Genomic DNA, 24,188 nt, shown 5'->3' on the forward strand with positions numbered 1-24,188 from the left:
TATTTCTTTCATCACATTCCCACAGGGTCAGAAGTTTACATACACTCAAGTAGTATTTGGTAGCATTGCCTTTAAATTGATTAACTTGTGTCAAACTTTTCGGGTAGCCTTCCACAAGCTTCCCACAATAAGTTGGGTGAATTTTGGCCCATTCCTCCTGACAGAGCTGGTGTAACTGAGTCAGGTTTGTAGGCCTCCTTGCTCGCACACGCTTTTCAGTTCTGTCCACAACTTTGTGATGGCCACTCCAATCCCTTGACTTTGTTGTCCTTAAGCTATTTTGCCACAACTTTGGAAGCATGCTTGGGGTCATTGTCCATTTGGAAGACCCATTTGCAGCCAAGCTTTAACTTCCTGACTGATGTCTTGAGATGTTGCTTCAATATATCCACATAATTTTGCTTCCTCATGAAGCCATCTATTTTGTGAAGTGCACCAGTACCTCCTGCTGCAAAGCCCCCCATAGCATGATGCTGCCACCCCCTGTGCTTCACGGTTGGGATGGTGTTCTTCGGCTTGCAAGCCACCCCGATTTCCTCCAAACATAACAATGGTCATTATGGCCAAACAGTTCTATTTTTGTTTCATCAGACCAGAGGACATTTCTCCAAAAAGTACAATCTTTGTCCCCATGTGCAGTTGCAAACCGTAGTCTGGCATATTTATGGCGGTTTTGGAGCAGTGGCTTCTTCCTTGCTGAGCAGCCTTTCAGGTTATGTTGATATAGGACTTGTTTTACTGTGGATATAGATACTTTTGTACCAGTTTCCTCCTGCATCTTCACAAGGGTCCGTTGCTGTTGTTCTGGGATTGATTTGCACTTTTCACACCAAAGTACGTTCATCTCTAGGAGACAGAACGCGTCTCCTTCCTGAGTGGTATGAAAGCTGCGTGGTCCCATGGTGTTTATCCTTGCGTACTATTGTTTGTACAGATGAACGTGGTACCTTCAGGCGTTTGGAAATTGCTCCCAAGGATGAACCAGACTTGTGGAGGTCTACAAAAAAATTTCTGAGGTCTTGGCTGATTTCTTTTGATTTTCCCATCATGTCAAGCAAAGAGTCACTGAGTTTGAAGGTAGGCCTTGAAATACATCCACAGGTACACCTCCAATTGACTCAAATGATGTCAATTAGCCTATCAGAAGCTTCTAAAGTCATGACATCATTTTCTGGAATTTTCCAAGCTGTTTAAAGGCACCGTCAATTTAGTGTATGTAAACTTCTGACCCACTGGAATTGTGATACAGTGAATTATAAGTGAAATAATCTGTCTGTAAACAATTGTTGGAAAAATTACTTGTGTCATGCACAAAGTAGATGTCCTAACCGACTTGCCAAAACTATAGTTTGTTAACATGAAATTTGTGGAGTGGTTGAAAAAAGAGTTTTAATGACTCCAACCTAAGTGTATGTAAACTTCCGACTTCAACTGTAAATCCGAGACACTGCATTTAGAATTATATGTTACATTCCGTATGGTATGTATTAATTTGTGGATGTCCATGACCCATTTCGTTTGATATGTTACTAATTACAATTCGTATTATATGTTATGAATCTGCAAAACGTAAAATATGTTACGAATTTGCAAACCGTACTATATGTTATGAATTCTAGCTAGGTGGCTAACATTAGCTAGGTTCGAGGTTAAGGTTAGGGGAAGGGTTAGCTAAAAGGGTTAAGGTTAGGAGAAGGTTTAGCTAACATGCTAAGTAGTTGCAAAGTAGCTAAAAAGTACTAAGTAGTTAAAAAGTTGCTAATTTGCTAAAATGCTAAAGTTGTCCATGATGAATTTTGAACTTGCAACCTTTGGGTTGCTTGACCTTCACATATCCACCTGTCTTAGGTAACCATACCAAACTTAACATATCATACTAATTTCAGTCTCCTGGATTTACGTTTGCTATGTAACATCTAGTCTATTAGACCAGGTTGAATAGAAAGGTTTCCTGTATAAAATATATGTATCTCTGCCATTCAAAGCCCCTACACCTGAAGTTAATCAAAACTAAAGCACATCATTGAGCGCAGGGATTATTTTTAGGTAAAACACCTGCCAGATCTACTTATAACATTGAAAGTCTATCTATGCCAATGACCATAAAACAACGTGGTTGGGCCAATTCGTTATGCTGTAATTATAAATCCTTGGTTTATTCAATGTGCAATAATATTTATACACCTGTGCGTCACCGGCAGCTTGGATATGAGCGCAAGATCAGGGTGATGTGATTGATTATCTGTCACCTATTCTACAGGACAGACAAGCATCAAGCAAGCCGACATTAAGCTCATCACCTGCGTTTGGGGTTATTATTTCATGCCTATACGCACATTTTCGAGTAGGCCTTCTTTCGGCTGTCCGTGCATAAAAGTGAATTGACTACGTAAATACTACATTTCTGGTAAAATATGCTCATTTAAATGCAGAGATGTATTCAATAGCTCTTGAAGCAGAAAATCAAATCTACAATGGCCAAGGGGTTCGCCAAGTACAAAGTCCAAGCAGTCATTCTGCAAGCAGAGTTCAATCACAGACCCAGGAGAGTGAAATTGATTGGTCCCACAAAACACCTGCGCTCTCACAGACAAGAACCGCAATTAGGATACGTTTTGAACAAAATCACAATTTTATGCGTTCTGGAATTGGATCCTATAAACTGTATGATGAAATGTCGCAAATAGGCCCATCAACACCACCCTTAAATCTGAGTGATGGTTTGCCAACAACCAATTTAAGGCTAATTATTATCTTACTCATACCATCCGTGTTTCTTCTTCTGCTGTTGAACTGTTTGTTCCTGGGTTACAAGTTACACCTTTTTTCAAAGAACAACAGAAAAAGACAAGAGGACTACGAAAGTCTTTTACAGTCTACTCTCTCGACCCGCCAGAGAGTGACCATAATATCAGAGGCGCCATTGTTCCCAAATCAAGATGGGAAAAGAGCTTCTTATATCTCTGTTTCAGAGGCTATTTTGGCACAGCCCTTGACCTCTTCAAAGGAGAGGGCAGTAGTGGAGCAGAGGATCGGATTCATCCGTCCTGATGGGGCCACAGGCGGTGGTAGCTCGGAGTCCCTGGGGACGCCGAGCGCCATATTGGCGACAACAGCCGATACCACCTCCACGGTCGACCAGCCTCGTAGGTCACGCATGGACAGTAGAAATAACATGGTCTGGCGCAGAAGCGCCCCTGTCCTACCGCAGTCAAGTGATTCAGAGGCAGAACGGCCTAACCTTGTGCCACCCAATTCACCTGCGCTATATGATCCACACTCAAGGGTAAGTTCATGGTTCCAGCCTAATATTAGCCTATGTAACCCTTGAACTCTGTCTTGGATGTTATTTAGGACTGTTTTATGCACGCAGGTAACACCTGACCAGAGGCCCATGCGTAGGTGCAGCACCATGGAGCTGCAGGATGTATTGAATAACACAGGGGAACACCAGTTTGATATGGTTGAATTCGAATGTGAATATGCCAGTAGCATACCTCGAGAGACTTCATGCTTTGTTGCATCTGACAACTCTTCCACAGTGGGTCCTGGATTGGACAGCGACTTTGGTGCAAGTGCAGGTGAGATGTTATTAAGCATACTAGACCAGTGGTTCTAAAAACCTCCTGCTAAATGACTAAAATGTAAATGTATTTTAGTTATTCCACAGCTAGCACACTTGAATCAACTTGTCAACCAATAATCAAGCCCTTGAGTAGGTGAATCAGGTGAGCTAGTTAAGGGCTACAACCAAATTATGCAACGTCTAGGGGTCCCCAATGAGAGGTTTGTGAAATGCTGTATTAGACCATATATAGCTGTTGTGTAAATGTAGTTACATAAGTCTAATCAATGTTTATTGGTCGCATACACAGATTTGCAGATGTTATCGCAGGTGCAGTGAAATGCTTGTGTTTCTAGCTTCAACAATGCAGTAATACCTAGCAATTACAAAACAATACACACATAATCCAAAAAGTAAAAATGTATAAATGTCGGAAACAAATCCAAGTAACAATCCAAATAGCACTGTAACAGTAAACCAAATGCAATCTATACATATATACACCTGAGGAATTTACACAAAATACACTAGGAATGATACACTGAACAAAAATATGAACGCAACATGTAAAGTGTTGATCCCATGTTTCATGAGCTGAAATAAAACATCCCAGAAATGTTCCATACGCACAAAAACCTTATTTCTCTGAAATGTTGTGCACAAATGTTTACATCCATGTTAGTGAGCATTTGAGCCTTTGTCAAGGTAAACCTGACAAGTGACATATCAAGAAGCTGATTAAACTGCATGATCATTACACAAGTGCACCTTGTGCTGGGGACAATAAAAGGCCACTAAAGTGTGCAGTTTTATCACACAACACCACAGATGTTTTGAGGGAGCGTGTAATTGTCATGATGACTGCAGGAATGTCCACCAGAGCTGTTGCCAGAATTCAATGTTCATTTCTCTACCATAAGCCACCTCCAACGTCATTTTAGAAAATATGTTGCAGTGGGGGGGATTTAATTGTAATTTGTTTGTCAACTTTCTTCACAAAATACTGTCAAAGTTGAAGAAAAATATTAACAATTGTAAAAGAAAAACAAAACTAATATTTTGATTATTTAGTTAGTCAACCCCATGAGTCAATACATGTTAAAATCACCTTTGGCAGCAATTACAGCTGTGAGTCTTTCTGGGTAAGTCAAAGAGCTTTGCACACCCTGATTGTACAATATTTACACATTATTATTTAAAAAAAAACAATATTCAACCTCTGTCAAGTTGGTTGTTAATCATTGCTAGACACCCATTTAAGTCTAGCCATAGATTTTCTAGCCGATTTAAGTCAAAACGGTAACTAGGCCACTCAGGGACATTCAATGTTGTCTTGGTAAGCAGGGACATTCAATGTTGTCTTGGTAAGCAACTCCAGTGTATATTTGGCCTTGTGTTTTACTCTATTGTCCTGCTGAATGGTGAATTTGTCTCCCGGGGCGTTTCTCAAAATGCATACTACCGTGCTCAGAGCACACAAATTGGAGCACGGGAGGGTCGGAGAATGAGTCCAAATCAATGCGAAAATGGAACGCGGAGGGCACTTCTTGAATCCGTACTCCGTTTGTACATATTTTGAAGCGTTCATCGATGCAAGCTTCAACGGAAAGTATGAAAATAAATATGACGCAACCACGTAAAGAATTACGCAAAATCAACATTTCTTTAAATCGAAGCGGCCATTATTTGAGCTTCGGAATGAAATGTTGCCTATTCACATCTACTAAAATATTTTATATGGATACGTTAATAAATACATGCTGTGTTAATTTTGGCATGGTTACCTGCCTACGTACCGTAGATCGCAAGCCCATAAGTCAATAGGGCTAGCTACTAGTACTTTTAGCTAGACAGATAGCCGCAAACAAATAGCTCCCCACGAAGAATTGACATCTATCTTGCATAATATAATTTTTAGGTCATTTTTGCCTGTTTTAAACTATCTGGTTAGCTACATTATTACGATTCACATATAGCTAGCTGATAGTTATGAACCTTCTTCTTTTGGAAGAAGGTTCAGTGAATGGGGAGGTGCAGCATGAGGTAATACAGTAGGGGGAGTGCTTCTCAAATGTATTGTTTTATGCGTTCTCCACTCTCCTCCTCACAAGAACGTACTCAAGAGAATGTAGTCAGAATGCACTCAGAGCACAAGAGTGTGGGTCATGGTAGTATGCATATTGAGAAACACCCCCAGTGTCTGTTAGAAAGCAGACTGAACTAGGATTTTGCCTGTGCTTAGCTCTATTCTGTTTATTTTTCTCATGAAAAAACTCCCTAGTCCTTGCCGATGACAAGCATACCCAAAACATGATGCAGCCACCACCATGCTTGAAAACATTGAACAAAACGCAACATGCAACAATTTCAAAGATTTTACTGCATTACAGTTCATATAAAGAAATCAGTAAATTGAAATAAATTAATTAGGCACTAATCTATGGATTTCACATGACTGGGAATACAGATATGCATCTGTTGGTCACAGATACTTTAAAAAAAGGTAGGAGCATGGATCAGAAAACCAGTCAGTATCTGGTGTGACCACCATTTGCCTCATGCAGGGCGACATCTCCTTCGCATAGAGTTGATCAGGCTGTTGATTGTGGCCTATGGAATGTTGTTCCATTCCTCTTCAATGGCTGTGCGAAGTTGCTGAATATTGGCGGGAACTGGAATACGATGTCGTACACGTCGATCCAGAGCTTCCCAAACATACTCAATGGGTGACATGTCTGATTAGTATGAAGGCCATGGAAGAACTGGGACATTTTCGGCTTCCAGGAATTGTGTACAGATCCTTCCGTCATGGTGCCGTACATTATCATGCTGAAACATGAGGTGATGGTGGCGGATTAATGGCACGACAATGGGACTCAGGATCTCGTCACGGTATCTCTGTGCATTCAAATTGCCATTGGTAAAATGCAATTGTGTTCGTTTTCTGTATCTTATGCCTGCCTATACCATTACCCCACGCCATCATGGGGCACTCTGTTCACAACGTTGACATCAGCAAACCGCTCGCCCACACAACGCCATACACGCTGTCTGCCCGGTACAGTTGAAACCGGGATTCATCAGTGAAGACCACACTTCTCCAGCGTGCCAGTTGTATTCGAAGGTGAGTATTTGCCCACTGAAGTCGGTTACGATGCCGAACTGCAGTCAGGTTAAGACCCTGGTGAGGACAACAAGCACGCATATGAGCTTTCCTGTGATGGTTTCTGACAGTTTGTGCAGAAATTCTAGTTGTGCAAACCCACTGTTTCATCAGCTGTCCGGGTGGCTGCTCTTAGACGATCCCGCAGGTGAAGAAGCTCTGGTGGACATTCCTGTAGTCAGCATGACAATTGCGTGCTGCCTCAAAACTTGAGACATCTGTTGCATTGTGTTGTGTGGCAAAACCACACATTTTAGAATGACCTTTTATTGTCCCCAGCATAAGGTGCACCTGTGTAATGATCATGCCTTTTAATCAGCTTCTTGATATGCCACACCTGTCAGGTGGATGGATTATCTTGGCAAAGCAGAAATGCTCACTAACGGATATAAACAAATTTGTGCACAAATTGAGAGCTTTTTGTGCGTATGGAACATTTCTGGGATATTTCAGCTCATGAAACATGGGACTTTACATGTTGCGTTGTATATTTTTTTTCAGTATGTGTGGGGTAAAGAGAGGAGGTAGTCAATGTTAAACACTTATTGCACACAGTGAGTCCATGCAATTTATGAGCAATTTTTATTTAGGCTTGTCATAACAAAAGGGTTGAATACTTACTCAAGACATTTCAGATTTTCATTTTTAAATACTTATACAAATATCTAAACATAATTCCACTTTGACATTGTGTAGACCAGTGACACAATCTCAATTTTATCCATTTTAAATTCAGGCTGTAATGACAAAATGTGGAAAAAGTCAAGTTTTTTTAAAATATATACTTTATTTACAATATTAGGCTATACATATTTTTCTCCAAATATTTAATTCTAAGAGCACTAACAGAGATCACTTTTGAACTGAGTTACCAAAATGTATTAAAAAAAATAATCCCCACCAGCAGTAGATATTAGTGCGCTATGTCAATAATCCAGTATATAAATATTCGGTGTGTAAACAGTGTAACTAAAAATGCATTGTAGTATAAATATTAGAATGAGCTATGTCGAATACGGTATGGATATTACATACATGAAATATGGATATTACATTTGCCACAATTTAAGGGATTCCCTTTCACATACCTAATTACCCATCTGCTTCTACAGGTGTCTCGCTCCGGATTCTGTCCGCAGACAGCGACGGTCTCACCAACGGTGTGTGGGCCTCAGGAATGGAGTGGGACTATTACGACCCGTGCTACGTGAGGGAGAGAAACATACCCAAACAAAAAGATCACAAACCTGAATTACATACCAAGCATTATTGGGTATGATGCCCGAGAATGACATGTTTTAAACTGATTTCGATTTTTTTATATATACTTTATTTACAATATTAGGCTATACATATTTTTCTCCAAATATTTAATTCTAAGAGCACTAACAGAGATCACTTTTGAACTGAGTTACCAAATGTATTTAAAAAAAAATCCCCACCAGTTTAAGATGAGTTTAGTAAAGGATTGCTAATTCACTAATGTAAATCACATTTATTCTTTAATTGAACTTGTTCATTCAATGTCCAAGACACTTGAACGATTCACTTTTTTGTACTTGCAATATTTTCAATGTTTAAAAAATTGTTTAATGTGGTACACTTGAATAAGCACATTTTGATTATGCACACATTTCTTGTACTTTTCACTTAATGCACTATTAAACTCAATAAAGATTGTATTGGTTTCATGGTTGAAGTTCATTCCCAATTCAAAGATCTATCCAAAAATGTAAAATTTCAGTTTCATGCAAGCAAAACTGACACCCACTTTAACAGGCTAGTATTGAATCCTTCACTAGTGGCTAGTAAGAAGCCAGATGTACTCTACCCAATCCCCCACAGCCTTGTGTAAATCCTTACAAGGTTTGAAATACTTTAATACATGTCCCCCAAAGTCATAATACAGACAAGCTGCAACATGCTATCTCTAACTATGAGAGAGGATTGTAAATAATATTAATAGGCTTTTTTTTTTGTCTTAGTTGTGTTATTATGTGTGTGTGTGTTGCGGCATTGTACAGCTTTGCCAGAATGTATATGAGGAAACTTTGGTCCACCGAGTGGTTGTGTTTTGGTCCACTGTGGGTCATGGTGCGGTTTAACCATAGAGGTCGTCATCGTTGTCCTCGTTGAAGACTGTGCCACCGCTGCCACCAGCAGAGCCCTGGCTGGGCCCGGCGCCTGGCGCAGAGCTAGTGGGGAACCTGAGACGAGGAGAGGACGGGAGAGTAATTGTTTAGTTCAGTACAGTACATATCAGGGGGAGCCAGCTTAGTAGTGCCAGAACATTCCTTATGTAAAACGTATGGCTTGTTAGCTGTATATAGAGTAGATGTACTTTGTAAGAAGAAAAGTTCAATGAATGTTCCCACTGGGTGTATATAGGCTTGAAATGATCTAGGACATACGGGAGCAGAAAGAGTTACCTAACAGTATTATTCAACACCATCATCCGCTGTATGCTATGCGTGTTCTTACCGGAAGCTGCCGAAGCCTCTGCTCTGCTGTAATGTCTGGGCGAACATCTCGTATTTGCGGATGTCGTTGTCGCTGACCGAGCGGCGGGCGAAACGCATGGCCTCCTCAAAGTGGTCCTTACGGATCTCTGGGACAGGGTCGTCCTCCTCAACCTCCTGTGGGGGCAAGGGCAATAGGGGTGGATAAATAATTGATATCTTTAAAAAACCATCACGCTTTCTCTTCCTCCGGTATATGTGTGAATCGGTTTAAGGTTCAATGCATTATCTCTACTCTTCCTCCTGTGTATAAATAATGTATAGAAATCTTTATGGTTTATATGTCAGTCAAATAAATGTCCAGATTGATTTACTCAGTCATTTAATAATTAAGAGATCAAGACACCTCGATTAAGACACCAAGACTGGCTTTGTAGCATTTACAGACTCATCATTGTAGCATCTTAAAGGCCTGGGTAAGTCCAAAATCTCAAAATCAATTATTTGTTAATAATAATTTTTGACACAGACTTTAAAGTTATGCCAAACATCCTTCCCCTAAAGTACCTCTCTATGGATTTTATTTCAGGAAGATCCAAAACATTATGAATATCTTTGTGCCATCCTGATGTGGAAATTCCCAGATCCTACATTATGTAGGCTTCACGATGCACCAACGTTAACAGTCTAGACCAGAGTTTCCCAAACTCAGTTCTGGGACCCCCCCCCCCCGTCCCCCCAGGTGCATGTTTTGATTTTGCCCTAATATTACACAGCTGATTCAAATAATCAAAGCTTGATGATGAGTTGGTTATTTGAATCAGCTGTGTAGTGTGCACCAAGGGGGGACCCCCATCATACGTTAGCAAAACATTTTTTTTTGCACGTCTTATCTTTTCAGGTGAAGGATAATGGCAAGGAGAAGTAGTCAACGTTTTAAAATGAATAGATTTGGTAGATAGTTACATTATTTGGATCTCTGCATATTATAACTGGAAGAGGAAGTGTAAACTCTAAAATAGCATATTAGCTAGAAAGGTAACTCCAAACACATTTACGCTAATGCCGGGTTCACGTGCTAGTCGGAACTAGGAAACTCAAAAATTTTCGATTTACTAACTGGTTGTAGTTATACACGTGCCGCATTCAACCAGTTAGCAAGTAGACACTTTCCTAGTTCCGACTAGCACGTAAACGTGGCATAAGAGCAGTTGTTTAGCTGGTTAAAAGGTCCAGTGCAGTAAAAACATTTTTCCTGTGTTGATATATATGTAAAGCTGCAGAAAAAATGAAGAGACCGCTGCAAAATTATCAGTTTCTCTGGTTTTACTATTTATAGGTATGTGTTTGGGTAAAAATAACATTTCTGTTTTATTCTATAAACTACTGACAATATTTCTCCCAAATTCCAAATAAAAATATTGTCATTTAGAGCATTTATTTGCAGAAAATGACAACTGTGCAAAATAACAAAAAAGATGCAGTGTTGCCAGACCTTGAATAATGCAAATAATATAAGTTAATGTTCATTTTTAAACAACACAATAGTAATGTTTTAACTTAATAACCCTGATTTTCAATCACAGCTTTCATGCGTCTTGGCATGCTCTCCAACAGTCTTTCACGTTGATGTTGGGTGACTTTATGCCACTCCTGGCGCAAGAATTCAAGCAGCTTGGCTTTGTTTGATGGCTTGTGACCATCCATCTTCCTCTTGATCAGATTCCAGAAGTTTTCAATGGGGTTCAGGTCTGGAGATTGGGCTGGCCATGACAGGGTCTTGATCTGGTGGTCCTCCATCCACACCTTGATTGACCTGGCTGTGTGGCATGGTGCATTGTCCTGCTGGAAAAACCAATCCTCAGAGTTGGGGAACAATGTCAGAGCAAAAGGAAGCAAGTTTTCTTCCAGGACAACCTTGTACGTGGCTTGATTCATGCGTCCTTCACAAAGACAAATCTGCCCAATTCCAGCCTTGCTGAACCACCCACAGATCATCACCGATCCTCCACCAAATTTCACAGTGGGTGCGAGACACTGTGGCTTGTAGGCCTCTCCAGGTCTCCGTCTAACCATTAGACGACCAGGTGTTGGGCAAAGCTGAAAATTGGACTCATCAGAGAAGATGACCTTACTCCAGTCCTCTACGGTCCAATCCTTATGGTATTTTGCAAACCTCAGCCTGGCTTTTCTTTGCTTCTCATTGATGAAGGGCTTTTTTTTAGCTTTGCACGACCTCAGCCCTGCCCCTAGGAGCCTGTTTCGAACTCGCCGTGCACTTCACCCCAGCTGCCATTTGCCATTCTTTTTGAGGTACTATTAGCACTGTTTTTGCCATCCAGCTGGTCCTATTGCAAGAGGATAGTGATGACCACAGCAGTGATTTTTATACTTTTCCTCGTTAAATAATATTTGGTTCATGTGATCACCTAATCAGTACCTAATTCAGTAGAATGAGGTGTGCCTGTGTTAGAATTCAACAGACAATGGAATGGAATGGCTGTCATACATGTAGAGATGATGATTTAAGAAAAATATGCAGTGGTCTCTTCATTTTTTCCACAGCTGTATATATACACTGTCAACTGCGTATATTTTCAGCAAACTTAACATGTGTAAATATTTGTATGAACATAAGATTCAACAACTGAGATATAAACTGATCAAGTTCCACAGACATGTGACTAACAGAAATTGAATAATGTGTCCCTGAACGGGGGGGGTTGTCATGCTGGAGGGTCATGTCAGGATGAGCATGCAGGAAGGGTACCACATGAGGGAGGAGGATGTCTTCCCTGTAACGCACAGCGTTGAGATTACCTGCAATGACAAGCGCAGTCCGATGATGCTATGACACACCACCCCAGACCATGACGGACCCTCCACCTCCAAATCGATCCCGCTCCAGAGTACAGGCCTCGGTGAAACGCTCATTCCTTCGACGATAAACGTGAATCCGACCATCACCTCTGGTGAGACAAAACCGTGTCTCGACAGTGAAGAGCACTTTTTGCTAGTCCTGTCTGGTCCAGCGACAGTGGGTTTGTGCCCATAGGCGACGTTGTTGCCGGTGATGTCTGGTGAGGACCTGCCTTACAACAGGCCTACAAGCCTTCAGTCCAGCATCTCTCAGCCTTTTGCGGACAGTCTGAGCACTGATGGAGGGATTGTGCGTTCCTGGTGTAACTCGGGCAGTTGTTGTTGCCATCCTGTACCTGTCCCGCAGGTGTGATGTTCGAATGAACCGATCCTGTGCAGGTGTTGTAACACGTGGTCTGCCAGTGCGAGGATGATCAGCTGTCCATCCTGTCTCCCTGTAGCGCTGTCTTAGGCGTCGTACAGTACGGACATTGCAATTTATTGCTCTGGCCACATCTGCAGTCCGCATGCCTCCTTGCAGCATGCCTGAGGCACGTTCACACAGATGAGCAGGGACCCTGGGCATCTTTCCTTTAGTGTTTTTCAGAGTCAGTAGAAAGGCCTCTTTAATGTCCTAAGTTTTCATAACTGTGACCTTAATTGCCTACCGTCTGTAAGCTGTTAGTGTCTTAACGACCGTTCCACAGGTGCATGTTCATTAATTAATTAAGATCTGTGAAGTTATTTGGATTTGTAAAAATTATCTTTGAAAGACAGGGTCCTGAAAAAGGGACGTTTCTTTTTTTGCTGAGTTTATATATATATATATTAAAACTCGTTTTTCAACCACTCCACACATTTCTTGTTAACAAACTATAGTTTTGGAAAGTCGGTTTGGACATCTACTTTGTGCATGACACAAGTCATTTTTCCAACAATTGTTTACAGACAGATTATTTAACTTATAATTCACTGTATCACAATTCCAGTTGCTCAGATGTTTACATACACTAAGTTGACTGTGCCTTTAAACAGCTTTGAAAATGCCAGAAAATGATGTCATGGCTTTAGAAGCTTCTGATAGGCTAATTGACATCATTTGAGTCAATTGGAGGTGTACCTTTGGATGTATTTCAAGGCCTACCTTCAAACTATGTGCCTATTTGCTTGACATCATGGGAAAATCTAAAGAAATCAGCCAAGACCTCAGAAAACAAATTGTAGACCTCCACAAGTCTGGTTCATCCTTGAGAGCAATTTCCAAATGCCTGAAGGTACCACGTTCATCTGTACAAACAATAGTAAGCAAGTACAAATACCATGGGACAACGCAGCCGTCATACCGCTCAGGAAGGAGACGCATTCTGTCTCCTAGAGATGAACGTACTTTGGTGCGAAAAGTGCAAATCAATCCCAGAACAACAGCAAAGACCCTTGTGAAGATGCTGGAGGAAACAAGTACAAAAACTATCTACAGTGAGGGAAAGTATTTGATCCCCTGCTGATTTTGTACTTTTGCCCACTGACAAAGACATGATCAGTCTATAATTTTAATGGTAGGTTTATTTGAACAGTGAGAGACAGAATAACAACAACAAACTCCAGAAAAACACATGTCAAAAATGTTATCAATTGATTTGCAAAACCCTTGTTGGCAATCACAGAGGTCAGACGTTTCTTGTAGTTGGCCACCAGGTTTGCACACATCTCAGGAGGGATTTTGTCCCACTCTTCTTTGCAAATCTTCTCCAAGTCATTAAGGTTTCGATGGACGGGGCCATGTACGATCAAATCTTGGGTGAGAACCTCCTTCCCTCAGCCAGGGCATTGAAAATGGGTTGTGGATGGGTATTCCAGCATGACAATGACCCAAAACACACAGCCAAGGCAACAAAGGAGTTGCTCAAGAAGAAGCACATTAAGGTCCTGGAGTGGCCTAGCCAGTCTCCAGACCTTAATCCCATACAAAATCTGTGGAGGGAGCTGAAGGTTTGAGTTGCCAAACGTCAGCCTCGAAACCTTAATGACTTGGAGAAGATGCAAAGAGGAGTGGGACAAAATCCCTCCTGAGATGTGTGCAAACCTGGTGGCCAACTACAAGAAACGTCTGACCTCTGTGATTGCCAACAAGGGTTTTGCAAATCAATTGATAACATTTTTGACATGTGTTTTTCTGGATTTTGTTGTTGTTATTCTGTCTCTCACTGTTCAAATAAACCTACCATTAAAATTATAGACTGATCATTTCTTTGTCAGTGGGCAAACTTACAAAATCAGCAGGGGATCAAATACTTTTTTCCCCTCACTGTACATTGTGTCCCTGGCCTGAGAGGATGGAAGTTCAATATGTAGCTAGACGTAGTAGGCTAATGTTAACTAGCTGGCTCATCATTGCCCAGGAAGTTAGGCTAGTGAGCAAGCATTTTAGCCAGGTAGCCTAGGACAACAAAAACGAAAAGCGTTTACTGTATGACAGAGTCATAGACCGTTTTGGCAACATGAAAGCAAGGAGGATAGCATTGGTGTTTCTCTACAAGTAGGGTGAGTCAACATGTTTTGTCTACTTGCACGCCGCATACACAGAGAAATCAGAGACATGGACAGACATCATATTTAGCTTATGTTGATTGGACTAAATAGTTTTTGGTATCTTTTAGTCACTGTATTAGACTAAGTATAGGTGATTTGATGATGTTGAAATGTTGAAGTTGAAATGGTGCTGAAATAGTGGAGGCAGCTCCTGTTTTCTTTGCGACTTGCAGTAACTCTCCATGGTTCTAAATCAATAGTTTAGTAGTCGGAAACATTAACTTACTTGACCATGCTGTAGGTCATGTAACTGTTTGTTACATGCAATATGCTTTGTGGACTTCACCGGATAGATGTTGCTCTCCGGTTTTCTGATGAAAGAAAGGGGTGGTTGAATTTATTCTGCCACTGTGTCTTCTTATTGTGTCGGCCTTAGGCCTATATACTGTATCACGGTGGCAAGGCAAATGAACTAACAGGTTATAGAGCAAACAGCGCAATTATCACAACACAGGTTGTAATATGGCTTTTTTGGGGGGCTTGGCATCCCCATTGATTTTACCCCCGCACCGCTACTGGACATTATTAGAAAGAGGATATTCTCCTCTTTTCTACTGTAGGTATGTAATTCAAAATATGTTTATTCTGCTGTTGCTAGCAAAATTCATAAAAACATTGGGGGGATAAAAATCACTTGTTTATATTTTCTCCGACCCCTGGTCTAGACCGTGTCATTGAATAAATAAAGATGCAGTAGTGATTAAACTCACCATGGCTGAGGGGTTGGTCTGCCTCTCTCTCTCCCTCCTGATCTCGTTCTCGATGGACTCCCTGATGGCCATCTTACAGGCTCTCTGGCAGATCTCTGTCAGGTCAGCTCCAGAGAAACCATTGGTCATCTTGGCCAGGAAATCCAAGTCCACATCCTATAATCAGACAGGGAGTGTTAAAACCACTTCCAGAAAAAGATCAAAACAGTAATGGGATTATAAAACACATAGATGTTTCCCCACACACAGCAATTTCCATATCAACAACCTTTCCACAAACCCATTTTCTACAATCAATACCCATTACATGAAGCCCAGCCTGGAATTAAAACATATGATAAGCCCTAACCCCACCCCTCACATCAGAACATGCTGACTGAGGAGGTGGGAAAAACAGTTCAGTCAGCACAATGTCAGCGCATGGCCAAATACACATAAATAGAGGCTTGCCTTGGCGATGGGCGACTTCCTGAGGTTGGCGCTGAGGATGTTAATGCGGGACTTCTCGTCTGGCAGGGGGATGTAGATGAGCTGGTCCAGTCTGCCGGGCCTCAGGATGGCCGGGTCGATGATATCAGGCCTGGTACAGCACACAGTTTAGTCATTAAACTGAACCTACATTTCTACACAAACCATTCTACACCTCATTATACAGTACCTTATTGTCCACCTAAGAACTAAGTGCATTCAACTAAAGTATGGGAGACTACCACATATGATAATTGCAAGTAAAACCAAGCAGCAACCAGCTAGAAATATGTATTGATCTATTCTAATTATCAAAAAATGCTATGTACCCTATATCAATCCGCCGAATTCAATCTAGCCTGAACATACACCTCTGAGGCCCAAGCGCATCACCAAATGAAACGGTGAGACAGGAGAGAGGAAAGGACGGCACCATTTGGACAGAAGAAGCCGGTGACAATGCTACTGGCCGATTATCAGCACAAAATGTCATCACAGAGAGCAGGCCCTACATCTCAAGCAAAAAACAAGATCAGCAACGCACTCACCAGCTTTCGTTGTTTATGTAACATGGACATGCTCCAACTTATGCCATTGCATGAAGATGCAGACCATGTAAGCACGAGCTGACAATAATTGACTATTTTTGACTGCGGTCATAGACACATAAAGGTCTTTCTATAAACTAGGGTACCAGTGAGGATTTCCTACACTGGACAACTTGTTACAGCGGTTGATAAGTCATTGATAATAATCAGCCTTTTTTTTTTTCATGTCATTCAATTAAGATATAAGGGGGGAACATAGCTATATTCAATCAAATTCACGAGTTGATTTAAAACCTGTTTAACCCTTTATCATGGTTGGTGTCTTGACAGATTTGTCCAAAATCGTGCGACATAAAACATTATATTTCTGTCCTTGCATTTATGGCAGTGTAAGTTGTCGTTATATCATATATTAAGCATTCATTAGTTAAATTAGACATTGAACCCTGTAAGAAACCTGGATCTAGCTGTCGGACAGTTTTTTGTACAGAGAGCTCAGAAATGCAGTGTAACTGGCTAACATTTCGTGTCTCCTTATGTTATGGGGTGAAAACAGTTTTCATGGGCACACAAATCCAAAATAATATGCATTGCAAAATCGAATGCTTCTAACCGAAAGGGTCACCTTACCTTGATACTTAAAACCTAAATCGATACAGTCATTAACGTGGTTCTTCAATAATTATGCATAATACTTGTTGGATGCGCATGGTGTCGGGCTGATTAGTTACGCCGTGATATTTTCACTCATCATCATCAACTGATCCAGGAAGGAATTTTCCAAATGACAGTGACGTGACAAACAGCTGTTGTGAGAGCGAATGCGATGCAACAACAGCCCAAGTGCTGGAAAAAAAGGAATTTCCAGAATATTTTGGTGTCTCATTCCTTACGCCGGTGAAGACAGCAGGGCCGGCGTTATGGGCGGGCCTTAGGGAGCCTGGACCGCCCTACCATACCTTCTTGACCGTCCAAATAAAATATTTATATAATTGATCATTTATTTGACTGATTTTGAACCATTTCATGTGTCTGAAGGTAGAACTCCGGCTACCCGGCAGGCCCAGAGAGCAAATCAAGTGCACCTGTAGGCCTACTGCTGGCCAATCAGATAGCTCAGATCACCAAGGCTGCAGTTTCCTCAAGCCATAGACTGTAAAAAGAAGCCTTGAATGCTGACAGCAAAGTTGATATTGTGAGATTACACAACTTTTAAAACCATCACTAGAGAGAGACTCAACGAATACAGCAAAGAGCTGCTGTTTTTATGTGTAAATTCATATTTAAGTTATTCAGCACTGTCAACACTTTATTCAACACCTTTATGAACCATATAAGCTTTATAAGCCACCAGCACCGCAGCTGCAATGAATGAGTACAGCAAAGTGTTCCGATAAGCTTCCGTTGTTATTATTAGCGGCTTGTGTCTTTTATAATATCAAGGAATATTTCACTTTCTCTGGTCATAGGAGAACAACATGAATTGGTGCATGAGGCAGAAATAATGCAGTGTGACTTGAGTTTCGCCATCAGCTGGACGACAGTCCCCTTTTCTCAGCGGAGGGAGGCAGGACGGTGAGTCGGGTGAGAGGCAGCCTCACCGCTGCTCCCTCCCTCCCTTCTACATTGTAGAATAATAGTGAAGACATCAAAACTATTGAATGGAATATATGGAATAATGTAGTAACCAAAAAAGTGTTAAACAAATCTAAATATATTTTATATTTGAGATTATTCAAAGTAGCCACCCTTTGCCTTGATGACAGCTTTGCACACTCTTGAATTCTCTCAACAAGCTTCACCTGGAATGCTTTTCCAACAGTCTTGAAGGAGTTCCCACATATGCTGAGCACTTGTTGGCTGATTTTCCTTCACTCTGCCGTCCGACTCATCCCAAACCATCTCAATTGGGTTGAGGTCGGGGGATTGTGAAGGCCAAGTCATCTGATGCAGCACTCCATCACTCTCCTTCTTGGTAGAATAGCCCTTACACAGCCTGGAGGTGTGTTGGATCATTGTCCTGTTGAAAAATGAATGATAGTCCCACTAAGACCAAACCAGATGGGATGGCGTATCGCTGCAGAATGCTGTGGTAGCCATGCTGGTTAAGTGTGCCTTGAATTCTAAATAAATCACAGAGTGTCACCAGCATAGCACCCCCACACCATAACACCTCCTCCTCCATGCTTTATGGTGGGAAATACACATGCGGAGATCATCTGTTCACCCACACGCGTCTCACAAAGACATGCCGTTTGGAACCCAAAATCTGAAATTTGAACTCCAGACCAAAGGACAAATTTCCACCGGTCTAATGTCCATTGCTCGTGTTTCTTGGCCTGATTCAAACAGTCTCTTCTGAACAGTTGATGTTGAGATGTGTCTGTTACTTGAACTCTGTAAAGCATTTATTTGGGCTGCAATTTCTGAGGCTGGTAACTCTAATGAACTTAACTTAACTCTGGGTCTTCCATTCCTGTGGCTGTCCTCATAAAAACCAGTTACATCATAGCGCTTGATGGTTTTTGCGACTGCACTTGAATAAACTTTCAAAGTTCTTGAAATTTTCCAGATTCACTGACCTTCATGTCTTAAAGTAATGATGGACTGTCGTTTCTCTTTCCTTATTTGAGCTGTTCTTGCCATAGTATGGACTTCGTCTTTTACCAAATAGGGCTATCTTCTGTCTACCCCCCCTACCTTGTCACAACACAACTGATTGGCTCAAACGCATTAAGAAGGAAAGAAATTCCACAAATTAACTTTTAAGAAGGCACACCTGTTAATTGAAATGCATTCCAGGTGACTACCCCATGAAGCTGGTTGAGAGAATGCCAAGAGTGTGCAAAGCTGTTATCAAGGCAAAGGGTGGCTATTTGAAGAATCTCAAATATAAAATATATTTTGATTTGTTTAACACTTTTTTGGTTACTACATGATTCCATATGTGTTATTTCATAGTTTTGATGTCTTCACTATTATTCTACAATGTAGAAAATGGTAAAAATAAAGAAAAACCCTTGAATCAGTAGGTGTTCTAAAACTTTTGACCGGTAGTATATATTTACATTTTTGTCATTTAGCAGACGCTCTTATCCAGAGCGACTTACAGGAGCAATTAGGGTTAAGTGCCTATATATATATATATATATATATATATATATATTATGATCACTTAGCTGTGCCTCACAAGTAATACAACACATGATCTATTACCAGTGTGATCATATACCTACATGTTTTAAATATCATTTCTAAATGATCTGAGAAGAGCAGCATTGGCAGGGCAATTCAAGCATAGCCAATATGCAGTGATGATGTATTGGGCCTATAGCCTACTGCACAAACCTCATTGCTACAGAACTGTTTTTAATTGGTTCATGTTGTTAAAATCTGAGCGGTAGATCTCGGCTTGCATTTTGACTCAAAGTGATCTTGACTCAGAAAAGGTTGGTGAACTCTGGTGTAGACCATGTATCTGATGCTGTCTGGACCAAAATAGTATGGCATGTCATACTATTTCTGGCCAGACAGCATCATATACATGGGTTACATATAGTAAGACAGAGGGGCGCTGTTTCGCTCACTCGGATGCGTTCTCCGGTGAGAGAGTTCAAGCAGAGAGGAAGAGGCGACACGAGAGGACTCACTCTCACCAAAATCTGTCCAGAATAAGCCCAATGGGTTTCCATGGGCATCTTTGGAGACCTAAGCTTGTCGGCTGCCTTCCTTCCTTTGGGACAACGACACCCATCGTTAGGGCAGAGACATGAGCATCTCGTCATTATATACAGATCTCTGGTTTAAGCCTCTTGCGAATTGGAAAGGAAAGTTGGTGGGCGTACAGTACACTATTAGGATGCTGGTTTCCCCTAACGTACATGTATGATTTGCCAAAAAAATAGCTGTTGATCGTTTCAAATCACAACTGTGTAGGCCTGTGCCTATTTGGGAATAGCACAATTTTGGCAGCGCACGTGGCAATATGTCTAGCTGATCGAGTTGTGGCCGTCAGTGAAAAGCATCTAAAATATACACTACCCGACCAAAAGTATGTCGACACCTTCTCGTCAAACATCTCATTCCAAAATCTTGGGCATTAATAACTAATAAAAATGCTATTGTGTTATTTGTAGAAAGAAAAAATGTGTATTGTAATGCTACCTTCATAAACACAACCACATTATTATTTTAGTGATAGCACATATGAAATGTATTAATTACATTGCTAGAATGTTGCAGTCTGAATGACTGCTCATTAGCGTGAACGGGGATCCCTCGAGGCCCAGCGGTTCTAGTGTTAAAAACGAAATGAGTAAGAATAACAGTGAAGCAGAGTGAGCGGTTAAGAGGGCCGACCTGTTGGTGGCGCCGATGATGAAGACGTTCTTCTTGCTGGACATGCCGTCCATCTCTGTCAGGATCTGGTTGATGACACGGTCGGCCGCTCCGCCACCATCCCCCACGTTGCCGCCACGCGCCTTGGCGATGGAGTCCAGCTCGTCAAAGAAGAGCACACAGGGGGCGGCCTGGCGAGCCTGGAACATAAGAGGGTTTAGGAGGGTGCAATATAGGTTTTGCAACGGAAAAGTCAAGTTAGGTCCCTCCCGTTTCAGTCGGTTTTCTTCTGTTTGGTGCCTAATAAACACATCCCAGGTTTCACATTTATTAACCGTCTTTGTGTAACACAACAATGAGATGCCATACAATCAATACAAATATACAAAAACAGTTCAAATACATGTAAATCTGAGGTTAGAGAGATCTGAAAGCCATGATAAATCGGTTTAGCCTTACCTTGTCGAAAATCTCTCGGACATTGGCCTCGGACTCTCCGAACCACATTGTGAGCAGCTCAGGTCCTTTGATGGAGATGAAGTTGGCCTGGCACTCGTTGGCGATAGCTTTGGCCAGCAGGGTCTTACCACAACCTGGGGGCCCGTAGAACAGCACGCCCTTGGACGGGGTCATGCCGAACTTCAAGAACTTGTCTGGGTGCTCCACAGGGTACTGAAGAGAAGCACAGAACATGAAGGTTAATCAAACTGTTAATTCACTATGAAAGGGATTCAGCATTCAGACTCGTCACAAGACCCACTACAGACAAGCAAAACAGACCAGAGATTTGAACTGCCATTTTTACTCGAACTCTATTGATACAAAATCAACAAATGACATATTAGCTTTCATGGCATATAAAGCTGAATCGTATCAGTAACATGGCTTACTTGTACAAGCTCCTGGAGTTCCCTCTTGACGTCCTCCAGACCTCCGATGTCTTCCCAGCTGACGTTGGGCACCTCCACCACCGTCTCTCTCAGTGCAGACGGGTTGCTTTGGCTTAGAGCCCACTGAAACACAACACGCATACAAACCGGTTAGTGCTGCTGGCTAAGAGATTGTCTGCTACAACTGGTTCTAATGCTTAATGGTTACTGGTCACATTACGGGAAGATAACTTAAGAATAAAGTGCTGTCCTCAGACCATTAGCAAAAAGACAATTGCTGGATGCTGCAGATTTACATAGTGATGGAAAACAGAAGGTGAATAAAGTTCTCTGTGCAGTATAAGCTACTTTGAGTGGTGCGTGTGTTAAAGGAGACAATAATCCAGTTCCTTACTCTGAAGTCATCCATGGTGACAGCCAGGGAGCTCATGACCTCTGCGTCAATGGTTTCGTCCTCCAGGTTGATGAGATCCATCTTCTTCCTGATGGCCTGCAGGGCGGCTTCAGAGCACAGAGCGGCCAGGTCAGCACCCACATGGCCGTGAGTCTGATTGGCAACCTGGAGGACACAGATAGACATGGGCACACATACAGTAGCGATACAGACACCGAATCAATATGGCAGTGAGTTAACTTGAAAACCCACTCCCAACTTTTTATTCTACCTTGCATACACACAAAATGGTGGTGGTGAGTTTCATTGCAGACCTCACTCTGTAAATGACAGTAGTGCTATACACACACCTGCTCGAGGTCCACATTGTCGGACAGTTTCATGTTCTTGGTGTGTATCTGGAGGATCTCCAGTCTGCCTGTGGCGTCAGGGATGCCGATGTCCACCTCCCTGTCAAAACGCCCTGAAGAGAGACGTCACACAGTCAAGGTAAGTCTCACTAACCAGCATATAATTCCATTTCATATTATTTATTTGTTAACATCAACCCTGCTGATTCACAGCTAGTAATGACAAAGAATCAACATAGGATGAAGATATTCAAAGATATATCAAATACGAGACGCCTCCGACATAAACTCAGAACTGAAACTGTTACATTCTAGGTCTACAAGTGCACAGGAGAGATGGTACCAAATCGCCTCAGGGCGGGGTCAATGCTGTTGGGTCTGTTGGTGGCTGCCATGACGATGACGTGAGCGCGCTGCTTTAGGCCGTCCATGAGTGTGAGGAGCTGGGACACGATGCGCCTCTCCACCTCACCGTGTGTCTGCACAGGACAACATAAAAGGTTCATGACATTCTCGGTTGACCCTAAAGGCCCTATCTCACCATGTCTTGTTGACGACACCATTCAAACCAATTGCAAAATATCGTCATGCTGCAATCCGTCAATTATTTGTTCGAAACAGGTTTGATTTTTGTGTCTTTTCGCATGCGAAAATAAGCTGTTGATCAAAAAAATAAAAGCAACATGCAACAATTTCAATGTTTTTACTGAGTTACAGTTCATATAGGGAAATGAGTCAATTGAAATAAATTCATTAGGCCCTAATCTATGGATTTCAAATGACTGGGCAGGAGCACAGCCATGGTTGGGTCTGGGAGGGCATAGGCCCACCCACTGGGGAGCCAGGCCCAGCCACAAAAGGGCTTTATTACAGACAGAAATACTCCTCGGTTTTATCAGCTGTTCAGGTGGCTGGTCCCAGACAATCCCACAGGTGAAGAAGCCAGATGTGGAGGTCCTGGGCTGGCGTGGTTACACATGGTCTGTGGTTATGAGGCCGGATGGACGTACTGCCAAATTCTCTAAAACGACGTTGGAGGCGTCTTGAAAGATGAACATTCAATTCTCTGGCAACAGCTCTGGTGGACATTACTGCAGTCAGTATGCTAATTGCACGCTCCCTCAAAACATCTGTGGCATCATGTTGTGTGACAAAACTGCACATTTTAAAGTGGCCTTTTATTGTCCCCAGCACAAGGTGTACCTGTGTAATGATCATGCTGTTTAATCAGCTTCTTGATATGCCACACCTGTCAGGTGCAGAAATGTTCACTAACAGGGATGTAAACAAATTTGTGCACAAAATTGAGAAATATACTTTTTGTGCATATAGAAAAATTCTGGGAGTTCAGTATAAATTGTTATCTGGGACAATGCCACTGACGGGTCTGTGGCTTCATTGTGTGAATGAATGGATTTATTTATTTCTCTGCCTGTTTTTTACATTTGCAATGAATCAGTGCAGAAATGTATTAATTTAGCCAAAGTGATCACATCACACCAGAGCTATACACGTTGCTCTCGCCATTCAAACTTCCCCGCCAGTTCATTGCCAACGCTGTAGCCTATTTAATAGCCATTCAACAAGCAAGAGGATCGGTCGATGCTTCTCCCCTCGAATAGGCCTAGGCCTATTGGTTTAAAAAAATTGCTCAAAATAAGTTGAACTATATTGATATTCATAGTCTATATATAACCTACTCGTTCAAGAGCTCTGAGGGGGAAAAGATAGGCCAGTGGAGTTGCCAGCGGAGATGCGTGAATTGCGCAAGAAGGGAACAGTGAAGAAGACAGAGGGATGTGTAAGTTAGAAGTTAATACAGCCTATATATTAGGCTATATATTATAGGCCTGCC

The 24,188-nt window shown here is 41.8% G+C and overlaps 2 protein-coding genes across 3 annotated transcripts in view; one reads left to right on the forward strand and one right to left on the reverse strand.

Annotated features, from left to right (window-relative positions):
• The first annotated feature begins 2,414 nt into the window (after positions 1-2,414).
• Positions 2,415-8,007, forward strand: LOC121541460 (protein huluwa-like). The gene is made up of 3 exons (XM_041850490.2): positions 2,415-3,286; positions 3,374-3,581; positions 7,841-8,007. Exons 1-3 carry the CDS (start codon positions 2,435-2,437, stop codon positions 8,005-8,007), a joined length of 1,227 nt encoding a protein of 408 aa, XP_041706424.2. The 5' UTR covers positions 2,415-2,434.
• Positions 7,506-24,188, reverse strand: part of LOC121541459 (transitional endoplasmic reticulum ATPase) — a 48,604-nt gene continuing 31,921 nt past the window's right edge. For both annotated transcript variants that reach the window (XM_041850487.2, XM_041850488.1), the window contains 10 exons: positions 22,677-22,812; positions 22,334-22,446; positions 21,984-22,148; positions 21,590-21,712; positions 21,159-21,371; positions 20,721-20,899; positions 15,796-15,925; positions 15,346-15,501; positions 9,210-9,364; positions 7,506-8,935 (listed from right to left, as the gene is read on the reverse strand). In XM_041850487.2, the coding sequence (XP_041706421.1) occupies positions 8,830-8,935; positions 9,210-9,364; positions 15,346-15,501; positions 15,796-15,925; positions 20,721-20,899; positions 21,159-21,371; positions 21,590-21,712; positions 21,984-22,148; positions 22,334-22,446; positions 22,677-22,812 (1,476 nt within the window). In that variant the 3' untranslated portion in view covers positions 7,506-8,829. The remainder of the gene's footprint in view (positions 8,936-9,209; positions 9,365-15,345; positions 15,502-15,795; positions 15,926-20,720; positions 20,900-21,158; positions 21,372-21,589; positions 21,713-21,983; positions 22,149-22,333; positions 22,447-22,676; positions 22,813-24,188) is intronic.

The sequence above is a fragment of the Coregonus clupeaformis genome, chromosome 27, assembly GCF_020615455.1.
Source record: "Coregonus clupeaformis isolate EN_2021a chromosome 27, ASM2061545v1, whole genome shotgun sequence".
NCBI lineage: Eukaryota > Metazoa > Chordata > Actinopteri > Salmoniformes > Salmonidae > Coregonus > Coregonus clupeaformis.